The 12,149-nt window shown below is 37.8% G+C and overlaps 1 protein-coding gene across 7 annotated transcripts in view; it reads left to right on the plus strand.

The window, feature by feature from the left end:
- UAP1 (UDP-N-acetylglucosamine pyrophosphorylase 1) overlaps positions 1-12,149 on the plus strand; it is a 43,702-nt gene that overhangs the window by 4,743 nt on the left and 26,810 nt on the right. For 4 of the 7 annotated variants that reach the window (XM_077156723.1, XM_077156726.1, XM_077156727.1 and 1 more), the window contains exon 2: positions 5,541-5,876. The exons of 2 other annotated variants lie outside the window; for them this stretch is intronic. In XM_077156723.1, the coding sequence (XP_077012838.1) occupies positions 5,597-5,876 (280 nt within the window). In that variant the 5' untranslated portion in view covers positions 5,541-5,596. Of the gene's footprint in view, positions 1-3,395; positions 3,458-5,540; positions 5,877-12,149 lie in introns of all 7 variants that reach the window. One more of the 7 variants, XM_077156724.1, reaches the window with a different exon arrangement.

The following is a 12,149-nucleotide window of genomic DNA, read 5'->3' on the forward strand; positions in this document are numbered from 1 at the left end:
TTAACATTATATGTGCTCATGACCTTGAAAATTCTATCTTTGGCTCCACTATCACTTCTGAACTCCAGACGACTACATTTGCTATCTAATCAGCATTTCTACTTGGATGTGTAATAGGCATCTCATACTTAACATGACCATGATTTTCTGATCTATTCTATTGCAGTAGTTTAACTTTTGCCTCAATTACAATTAGTCTGTTCTAGTTTGCTAGCTGACGGAATGCAATATACCAGAAACAGAATAGTTTTTAAAAAGGGGAATTTAATAAGTTGCTAGTTTACAGTTCTAAGGCTGAGAAAATGTCCCAGTTAAAACAACTCTATAGAAGTGTCCAGCAAAGGCATCCAGGGAAAGATAACCTTGGTTCAAGAAGGCCGATGAAGTTCAGGGTTTCTCTCTCAAGTGAGAGGGCACGTGGTGAACATAGTCAGAGTTTCTCATCTGGAAAGGCACATGGTGAACATGGTCAGGTTCCTCTCTCATCTGGAAGGGCACATGATGAACACAGTGTCATCTGCTAGCTTCTTCTCCTGACTTCCTGTTTCATGAAGATCCCTGGGAGACATTTTCCTTCTTCATCTCTGAAGGTTGCTGGCTGGTGGACAGTCTTTTTCCAGTGTAGCAGCAGAATTTCAGAAGTTTCCTTTTGAAACTTAAATCAGTTTGTGGTTCTCCCCTGGTCAAATTCCTCAGTGGCTTCCTGAACCCAAAGTCCTTAACTTAACCCACAAGGTTCTGCCTCATCTATCTCTGTCCACTCCTTCAGCCTCATTTCTGATCACTCTGTTAGTCACTCTGTTTCCGCTGCGTGGGCCTTCTTGTTCTTCCACGGACATGCCGAGCACATTTCTGTCTGGGGACTACTGTACTTGCTGTTTCCTTTACTTAGAGTGCTCCTCCCCCAGATTCATAACTTGTCCCTTTTCTTCATTCATGTGTACAGGCACACCTTGGAAGTATTGTGGGTTTGGTTCCAGACAATTGCAGTAAAGCGAGTCACATGAATTTTTGGTTTCCTGGTACATATAAAAGTTATGTTTACACCATACTGTAGTCTGTTAAGTGTGCAATAGCATTATGTCTTAAAGATTGTACATATCCTAATTTAAAAATACTTTATTGCTAAAAATGCTAACCATACTCTTAGCCTTCAGTAATTCATAATATTTTTACTGGTGGAGAGTGTTATCTTGATGTTGATTGCTGCTGATAGATCAGGGTGGTGGGTGCTGAAGGTTGGAGTAGCTGTGGCTATTTCTTAAAATAAGATGACAGTGACATTTGCTATATTGATTGACTCTTTTTCACAAAAGATTTTTCTGTAGCAGGCAATGTTGTTTGATAGCATTTTACCCACAGTTAGAACTTCTTTCAGAATTGGAGTTGATCCTCTCAAACACTGCTGCTGCTATATCAACTAAGTTTATAGAATATTCTGAATCCTTTGTTGTCATTTCAAAAATGTTCATAACAGCTTCACTGGGAGTAGATTCCATCTCAAGAAATCCCTTTCTCTGCTCATCCATAAGAAGCAGTTCCTCATCTGTTCAAGTCACATATTCAGGTTCCACTTCTAATTCTAGTTCTCGTGCTGTTTCCACCACATCTTCAGTTACTTCACTGAGGCCTTGAACCCCTTGAAAACGTCATTGATGAGGACTGGAATCAACTTCTTCCAAACTCCTGTTAATGTCAGTATTTTTGACCTCCTCCTATGAATTACGAATGTTTTTAGGGCATGTAGAGTGGGAAATTCTTTTTAGCTGGTATTTAATTGACTTTTCCCAGGTGCATTAGAGGAATTGCTATCTGAAGCAGCTATGGCATTATGAAATATATTTCTTAAATAATAAGACAAAATGACTCCTTAATCCTGGGCTGCAGAATAGGTGTTGTGTTAAAAGGTATGAAAACAACACTGTTCTTGTACATCTCCATCAGAACTTTTGGGTGACTAGGTGCTTTGTCCATGATCAGCGATATTTTGAAAAGAAATATTTTTTTGTGAGCAGTAGATCTCAATAGTGGGCTTAAAATATTCAGTGATCCATGTTGTAAACAGATGTGCTGACATCCAGACTGTGTTGTTCCGTTTATAGAGCACAGGCAGAGAAGATTTAGCATAATTCTTAAGGGCCCTAGGGTTTTTTTGAATGGTAAATGAGTACTGGCTTCCACTTAAAGTCAGCAGCTGCAGTAGTCCCTGATAAGAGTCAGCCTGATCTTTGAAGCCAGGCATTGACTTCTAACTATGAAAGTCCTAGATGGCATCTTCTTCCAACATAAGGCTGTTTTCTCTACATTGAAATCCTGTTGTTTATTGTAGCCACCTTCATCCATTATCTCAACTGGATCTCTTGGATAACTTGTGTAGCTTCTACATCAGAACTTGCTACTTCACTTTGCACCTTTATGTTATGGAGACTACTTCTTTCCTTAAGCTTCGTGAACCAAACTCTGCCAACTTCAGGCTTTTCTTCTGCAGCTTCCTTACCTCTCTCATCTTTTATAGACTTAAAGAAAATTTAGTCTTGCTCTGGATTAGGCTCTGGCTTAAGGGAGTGTTGTGGCTGGTTTGATCTATCCAGACTTCTAAAATGTTTTCCTTATCAGCAGAAAGGCTGTTGCGCTTTCTTATCATTCATTTGTTCACTGGAGTAGCACTTTTCAGTTCTTTCAAGAACTATTCTTTGCATTCACAACTAGGCTTACTGGGTGGAGAGGCCTAGCTCTCAGCTCTTCTTGGTTTTCAACATGCCTTCCTCACTAAAGTTAATCATTTCTAACTTTTGACTTAAAATGAGAGATATGCGACCCTTCCCTTCACTTGAACACCTAGAGGGCATTGTAGTGTTACTGGATGGCCTAAGTTCAATATTGTTATTTCAGGGAATAAGGAGACCTGAAGAGAGGGAGAGAGAGGGAATGCTGATCAGTAGAGCAGTCAGAACACATGCATTTATTAAGTTTGTCATCTTATATGAGTGCCACTTGTGGCACCCCCAAACAATTAACAATAGTGACAAAGATCTCTGATCACAAATCATCATAACAAATATAATAAAAATGAAAAAGTTTTAAATATTGTGAGAATTACCCAAATGTGACACAAAGACATGAAATGAGCACAGTGCTGTTGGGAAAATTGTGCCAGTAGACTTGCTCGATGCAGGGTTGCCACAAACCTTCAATTTGTAAAAAATGCGATATCTTTGGAGTGCATTTGAAGTGCATTAAAACAAGGTATGCTTGTATTCTCAGATGTCAGCTCTACAGAGTCCCTATCTGACTTGTCTGTCAAAATAGCTGTCGTTACCTCCATTGCTTTTTAGCCCCTATCCCACTTTATTTGCTGTCTTAATATTTTATGTGTCTGTCCATCTCTCACACAGGACTGTGGGTAGACACTTCACTTTGTTCATTGCTGTGATATTTGATCAGTGCCTGATGCACAGTAAGTGCTCATTAAATATTTGCTGAATGAATGAATAAGGACACAGGAATGTCAAACAGTTTTCCTCATACATTGTCTGTTAATGTATCTTTGCACATTAAAAGGGAATTTTTAGGAGTAACTTATTCACATAAGTAAGTGAGAAGGTTGGCTGTGGACTCATCATCTTTCATGCAACAGAAATAGCAGAAATGATCAAAGTTTGGCCTCATCTGTCACCGTTTACCACCCATATCCTGGTGTTATGCCTTGCTCCTTGAATACCTCCTTACTTTCTTAGACATTTTTCATACTGTTTCGATTGACTGGATTTACTCTTACCAGTTGCATCATTGGCAAACTTCTTTTCTTCCTTCAATGCCCAACTCAGAGAGTAGCTCTCTTCTTGTTTGGAGGTTGTGATTAGTGATCAAGAGCACAAATTTCACTTATATAATAGTAGCTAATAGTGTTTATAGAGGGTTTCTAGGCCAGGTACTGCTTTAAATACTGTTCATTATATTAACTTATTAATTCACTTAACCATATGAGGTAAGTACTGTCATCATCCCCATTTTACAGATGTGAAAAATTTGAGGCACAGAAAAGTTAAGTAACTTGTTCAAGGCCACAAAATTAGAAAGGTTTATAGCTAGGATATGAACCCAGCCAATCTGACTCCAGAGCCCAATGCTGGTTACCACTTCTCTTTTAAATTACACCTTGGATTGGTTTCTTGGTATTTGCACTGCTTTCTTTGAGAGGCACGGTATAGCAAAAACAAAGGCTTTGAGAGTCAGATTTAGGTTAAAATTCCTGTTTTCTTACCTATTACATATGTAGCCTTGGGCAAATTACTTAACTTTTTTGAACCTCATTTTCTTGTTTCTTCAGGACTTGCTTTCCCTCTATCCCTCATGTCCAAACAGCTACAATGCAGCAGTGGTTATTTACAATGACCTCAAATTTATCCCTTTCGTTCTTATTTCCTCTGCAACTAATTTGGTTCAGAGCCTTGGTTTTTCATACCTGCCATTGTCTTAACTTATTTACTGCTTTTAGCTGTCCTTCTTACAATCTATCCTGTGCAAATGTTCCTGTCTCCCATCTTCTAAAAGTATGGTGACATTTCACTGGTTACTAATCTACCACTGGCTTCCTAACATCTACCGCTGGTTTCCTAATACTGAATATGTTAGATAATAAATTCTCTGCTCAATTTTCAAGGCTTTCCATGGCCTAGCCCTATACTACTACATAATTTCCCATAATTCTGCATAAAACTTCAATTTTCTCACTACTCTTTTCACACATGCTTACTTCTCATTGCCACCTTGGATTTGCTTGTTTCCTAATTTTCTGCTCTACCCAGGAAGCCCAGCTAGATCACTTTTTGAACTCTTTCTAGATAATGCTTGTCTTTTGCATTTATCTATATTAGGCTGCTAGATTAAAAACTTTTTTTTAGCACTATTAAGCTTAGCATTTTGTGTTGTTATGTGTGTATTGCTTGTCTCTTTAACTGAGGTTTAAGTAGAGATAATGGGCATGTTGCTTTTATACAGAAACTTCTATTGAAATAAAATGTATTTTCGTGATTATGGGTGATCTTGTCTTCCTGAATCTCGTATTCTGAACAGAACAGAATTAATTCTAACCCTGGATATAAAAGGAGAACAGCTGAAAATATAAGCTGCTGAGTATTTTTTTCAGGGGTAGCTTAGCGGTCAGAGGAATCGAACTGAGGCAGTTAAATGTGGAAGTTAAGGAGTGTGAGCCCTGAAATCAGACCACCTGGGTTCCTATCCCAGCACTACCGATTGGGTGGTTTGTTTATCGTTCTGTGCCTTAGTGTCCTAAACTGTAAAATAGGGATAGTAGTAGCACAGATGTCATAGAGGTGTTGAAGAGTAAATCAGAGTAGGTAAAATACTTAATTCTAATTGTTGTCTTAAAATTTGATCTCTTACTAATAATGAGTATTTGAAAAGTAAAAGTTAATTTCTTTAACAAGTTTTTTTTTTGATGTACTTATTTTTAGTAGGGACAACTTCAGGTTTAGAGGTTGGACTTCTATCTGCTATTAATTTCGTTCCTCTTTTAGGCTTACAGGAGCAGAAATTACGCCTTATTTTCACAGAACTTGGCTAGCAGAGCATTATGAATGTTAATGACCTCCAACACAGATTGTCCAAAGCTGGGCAAGAACACCTGCTACAGTTCTGGAATGAGCTGGAAGAAGCCCAACAAGTAGAACTTTATGAAGAGCTCCAGGCCATGAACTTTGAGGAACTGAACTTATTTTTCCAAAAGGCCGTTGAGGAGTTTAACCAGTCTTCTTATCAAGAGAAAGTAGATGCACGAATGGAACCTGTACCTCGGGAGGTGTTGGGCAGTGCTACCAGGGATCAAGATCAGCTCCAGGCCTGGGAAAGTGAAGGTACTGAGCATGTGCATATTTGTTCTAAGGTTTACTATGATAGATGCTAAACTTGTTAAAGTAACTGGATCATGTGTTGAATATTTTGAGTCTCATACTACCTTAAATCAGATGTTTCAGAAAGTGACAGATTGTATTGCCAACACCTCTACAATGTTCTTCCATGACTTGTTCTATCACTTGTCCCTTTTCTAGTCTCATGTTCTTTTTATTCCTGATGGCTGATTCAAGGCTATTCTCATTCAAGTCTTATTATTCTCTAGACTCTTTTTCTCAGTTCCCTTACTTCTGTTAGATCTCTTTTCCTTGAGCACAAGTTAAATGTTTCAGTTTATGCTGGCTTTATCTGAAAAGCTACCCTGGCTTGGTTGGCCCTAGTTGATATTTCCAATCCTGTCTCTGTTTCTCCCTGCTCTTATTATCCATGCATTTTAGCCATACCAAACAGTTCACCTTTGCCTGAAGATTTATTTAAGCCTGTCCAGCCATTGCTTATACTTATCCTTAGCTTGATGTGTCCTTTGTCCCTTCTCTTTCCAGCTGGGTCACCTTGTAAGGCCATCTTCTGGAGTTATGCAGTGCAGTAGCTTTGCCACATGGTGAACTTACACTCATTCTTTAAGGTTCACCACATATACTCTTTGATCCATGACCTTTTCCTCAGTGTCCCAAGTTGAAGTTAGTGGTTCACGTTTCTGTTTCATTCCATCTTATATGAAGAGTTGTTTATGTCTGTCTTCTTCATTACGTTGTAAATGTTTAAAGAGCACACCCTATATCTTAGTTGTCTGTATATGTGACATAGCATTTAGAATAGGGCTTTGCAGTTGATCCATAAATGTTTGTTGAATTACCCTAGTGTTTTTTCTTCTGAAGTATATCACATAATCTGTTCCCATAGTACTCAAGTGTAGTTTTTTTGGTGGAAAGGAGACATGTAGTTTTTAAAATTGAATACTCTTCCATATTTAAAAAGTTGACTCTACATTGCAGCCCTGAGTGTTTTATGTATGTTCCTTACCAAATCATTTCCTCCACTGTAGAATGAGTAGATTGGATTAGTAATTTTCTTAGTTTTGTCAAAATCATTACTTTATTGCAAGAATAATATGAAAATAAACATTATGATATAGAAATTGCCTAAAACCTGTGTGTTAGTTTACTAGCTGCTGGAATATGATATACCAAACCAGAAGGGCTTTTATAAAGGGGAATTTAGTAAGTTACAAGTTAACAAGGAAGGAAGAGAAATTGTCCAAACTAAGGCATCCAGGGAAAGATACCTTAATTCAAGGAAAGCCGATGCTTCTACAACACTTCTGTCAGCTAGGAAGGTACACTTGTCAGTTGCCCTCGGGCTCTGTTGCCCCTGGGCGCCACCCCCCCCCACATGATATTACCCTCACAGGAGATCTTTATTTCTTCATATACCTCCAATCTATTGTCTATTGTCCTTTTCTTTCAACATGCAGAATTCTTTTTAGCATCTTTTGTAGGGCTAGTCTAGTGGTAACAGACTCTCTTCAGCTTTTGTTTATCTGGGGCTGTCTTAATCTCCTTTTTTTTTAAAAGATTCTTTTGCCAGATGTAGAATTCTTGGTTGGCAGCTTTTTGCTTTGAGCACTTTAAATATATCCACTCCCTACCTTCTTGCTTCCATAGTTTCCAATGAGAAATCAGCACTTAATCTTATTGTATCTCCCTTGTATGTGACGTGTTGCTTCTCTGTTGTGGCTTTGGGAATTCTCTATCTTTGTCATTCGACAGTATGATTGAAATATGTTGCAGCATAGGTCTCTTTGAGTTTATCCTGTTTGAAGTTCTTGGAGTGTCTTGGATATGTATATTCTGTCTTTTTCTTAAAATTAGTAGGTCTCAACCATTATTTCTTTGAATATCCGCTCTTCTCTTTCTTTCTTTCTTTTCCTTCTGGGACTCCCAGAAGCTATATATATTTCATTTTATTTATTAGTACATCTGATGGTGTCCCACAGGTTCCTCAGGCCCTCACTATTCTTTCTGCTTCTCAATCTGAATGATTTCAATTGTCTTATCTTCAGTTCTCTGATTATTTCTTCTGCCAGCACCAATCTACTGTTGAAACTTTCTAGGGAATTTTTTTTTAGTGTAAAAGGGTAACTATTAAACATACAAATTCAAGAACATTCAGGTTCTTTTTTTAGTACTATACAGCGTGAGAAGACAGAGCAGATCGATGATAGTGGTTTATATACACAATGTCCCAACTGAAACCATCTGTTTGAGAACAATATATTATTCAAATAGGCTAGGTACAAATATTGATTCAATGCTCAAAATAATAAAATGAATATATTTTCTATGTCCCTAAGCTGTTTATATACTTCATGACTACTAAATGGGGAACTTCTCACAGATTCACCTCCCAGATTTATTTTCCATAGGAAGTCTGTTCTGCTGTCACTGATGTATATCATTTTGTAATATAAATAATATGTAAGCCTCTGTGTTAGGTCTGTTGATACTTTGCTTACTTCGTTATGTCTCTTCCTTACCCACCCAAGACCCCAGTAATCATCCTTCCCTGAGGGAGGACCATCTTAGCCAAAACAGGTTAGAGACAGTTACTTGAATGGCTCTGGGTAGAGGAATATTCTCCACTAATAGTGCAAATTCTGTGATTCCTTTTCCTTTCAGCATGTACCTGATTATATCTAAGATGGTATGAGAAAACATACACACTTAGGGAGAGAGAAAAGCATTTTATACCATCAATCTTCGCCTTGGTCCTGTGGTTTCCCGTTTTGAACTAGTACTTATTATTTTATTAAGTTCCCATTGTAGACACATGCAATATTTAATAAAGTATCCAGAAACGTCATGGTAAGCACCATGTAGTTTCCAAAGAGAATGTGTTAGGTAGAGGTAGAGGGAAGAAAAGGCAAGAGAAACCATTCTTAAGAAAAACAAGGCATTCATAAAAATGCTTTCATAAAATGCTTTTTAAAAAACCAGATAAATCATAATCAAAAGTGACATATCCCCCATGGCCAATATTTTCTCATTCATTGTTTTAGTGTTTACAAAATATTTAATAGATACTTCTAAAAGGAAATTATCTTCTTTGCCTATAGAATTGTTAGAGCACCAGCACCAGGTTTAGTTTTCCAAAAGTACACATAGCTTATTTTTCTAACAAACCAGTAAACCAAGTCTTTTGACTTGTTTAATCCATATCATGTCTATTAATTTTAAGACTTTCACCCTGAATTATTATTGTACTGTACTTTAAACTGTTCCTACAGTTTAAACAGTTCCTACTGTTCCTACATCCTAGAGTATCTTAAGCAGATAATCAAAAAGTATTGGCAAAGTCCTCTGAGGGAGAGGAGAAAGAATATGGAACTATTAAACCTTACCAGGATTAAACCTTATCAGGAATCCCCTGATACTGTGTCAAACTTTAGAGACACCCAAATCAGTAGGGCATGCCTTTGATCATGAGGCTGACTCTTGTGAAACTTATGTATATAGCAGAGAAGCTTAGATTATCTATAGGCATGCCTTAGACTTGCTGCTGGAGGACCTCTTTTGTTGCTCAGATGTGTCCTCATTCTCTCTAAGCCCAATTCTGCAAGTGAGATCATTGCCCTCCCCCCTACATGGGACATGACATCCAGGGGTGGAAGTCTCCCTTGTGATATGGGAGAGGACTCCCAGGGATGAATCCAGACCTGGCACCATGGGATCAACAATTCCATCCTAATCAAAAGGGGGAAAAGAAGTGTAATTAATAAAATACCAGTGGCACAAAGAGTTTAAATAGAGTCGAGAGGCTACTGTGGAGGTTGCTATTACATAAGTTTCCATTAGACCTTGCTGCCTTTCATAACTTGCCAACCCCCAACCAGGACCATTCCAGCAAATCCTAATGAACACCTAGGGCAATTTATAAGATTCCACAAGGGTTCCATGCAGTAGAGTAACTTTCCAGAAACCTACAACCTCCACATGTGTCCCTGGTCCAGATAAGTCCTGAAACCCAGCCCAGCCTTTCCAGAACATCAGATAGTTCTATCTCTACCCCACATTAGTGATATACCCTTCCAATGTGAAAAATTTAGAATTGCTGTAGCCCAAACACCCCTAAAGAGAAAGATGGAAAGATCAAAGGTGATGGTGGATTTATACAGAGAAGATAGGATTTAACAAACGAATATGAATGCCGAATCGTTAAATTATTATCTCTTTTAGTCTCCATTATTTTAGAGCAGCTAGAAGTAAGAACCTAAAGTTGTGAAATTGTAACCCATGTCAAACTCTGAAATATGTTCTACAACTAATTGTGGTGCTGTGCTTTGAAATTTATACCTTTTTTGCATATATGTTATTTTTCACAATAAAAGAAGGAAAAGTCGATTGTGTTAATTAAAAAATTTAAGCCTTCTAGCCTCCTATATTCTAGAGCAGCCAGAAGGAAAAATATGAGAGGATCACACAGTAGCCCATGACAGACTCAGATCTGTCCTGTAACTACTTGTTGAAGAGTGCTTTGAAAACTATTGCTTTTTTATTTCTTTGCTTTGTATATATGTTATACTATATAATAAAAAAGGTTAAGAAAAAAAAACCTGTTCCTTTTTCTGCATATAGCAGTGAAAGGTAATTAGGGAAACTAAAAATCTGATTCTCTTTAGGTAGATCTGTTAGTCCAAACAACTATCCTAGTCATCTTCATTAATCTTAAATCTGCGGTAGTTTTTATATAAAACTGTTATTTAGAACTTGCAGAGAAAGCAAATACTAAAATTTTAAAATAAATGACTGCTACTCCTCTGGCATTTAACCGAGAACATATGATTATAACAAAGAACTTTACTCCCACCTTACAATACATCTAGGGAATTGTTAATTTGCTATTGTGGTTTCAGTTCTGTTTTGTTCCTTTTCATAATTTCCATCTTTTAATTGATATTCTCTTTGTGGTCAACTATCATTTTCCTGATTTCTTTTAGTTATTTGCCCATGTTTTACTTTATCTCTTCGAGTATATTTAGGATGATTTTTTAACAATCTTTGTCCGGTATGTTCTAGGTCTGTTCTTCCTGATTGACCATTTCTAATATTGTAATCTCCTTTGCCTGGAGATTATTATTTCTTGTTTCTTTGTATGTTTGGTAATCTTTTGTTGAAATCTGGACATTTTGATATCTTAATGCTATCATTGGAATTTAGACTCTGAGGCATCTGTTCCTTAAGCATGTATCCAGTGAGTTTCATGACATTTGAGTCCTTGAATGCCAGGAAATAATGAGAAAAAAAAAAAGAAGGGAAAAAAGAAAACACCTTTCCCAGTTAGTTTTTGCACATTGACCTATGAGTACTCTTCTTCAGACTTATCCATACGGTTTAGTTTAGTGAATAGCTCTTGGCAAAAGCATAGGGGCCTGCCTGAGTCTTTCTGGGCATGCATCTTATCTTGGGCATGTGTGTGTAACCCTAGGAATTTCCCTGTGTATGTGGTTCTGAATATCCCCATATTCCTATGGAACAGTTTGCTCATGGTCCAAGAATTGCACTCTATATCCTACAGGTAGCATTTCCTTGCCGTGGACATCAACTTGACTACTCTCCTACAGTGTTCCTAAGGGGAGTTCTGTGACCTACCTACTATGTGCACAGCATGTTTTGTGCATGTAGGTCACCACCAGACAGATTGGGCCAGATATACATGCCCCCAGTATTTGCAACTTTACTGCCTCCAGAACTGGTTTTATGTCTTTGCGCCAAGACAGTGAGAGATGGGTGGGGGGCCATCCAGGGCACAAGGAAAGCCTCCTGCTTTTTTAGTAGCCTTTTTCTTGATTTGGCCCTTGCTGTTACTGCAGTCTTCTAACTATTTTTGGAGCTTTGAGAAAGCTACTTCTGCCAGTTCTTGCTGGTTGTTTAAAGCTTCTGTGGGGGGATAGAACCGTAAGTGTCTCATTCTGCCATCTAGATCCGGTCCCTGTATACAGAGGCTTCTTATCCTCTAGTGTCCCAGCTGCCAATATTTCTCCTTAGGGTTTTAAATAGATGAAGTCTTAGAATCGATTCTTATGGAAAGTCAAAGCTTTGACGTTGTATAATGAGATACATAAGTAAAGATCAAGATCTCCTATACTTTGAGTCTGTTGGTAATGCTTCCTAGCTTCCTTATGACCTCTTTGTTAGAATCCGTGAAACTAGTCTACATTTAGTCTAGGTTTATGACTTTTCATTTAAACTGAAGTCCGGAACTGTCAGAACCAAGAA

Source organism: Tamandua tetradactyla, chromosome 4, assembly GCF_023851605.1.
Source record: "Tamandua tetradactyla isolate mTamTet1 chromosome 4, mTamTet1.pri, whole genome shotgun sequence".
Taxonomy (NCBI): Eukaryota; Metazoa; Chordata; class Mammalia; order Pilosa; family Myrmecophagidae; genus Tamandua; species Tamandua tetradactyla.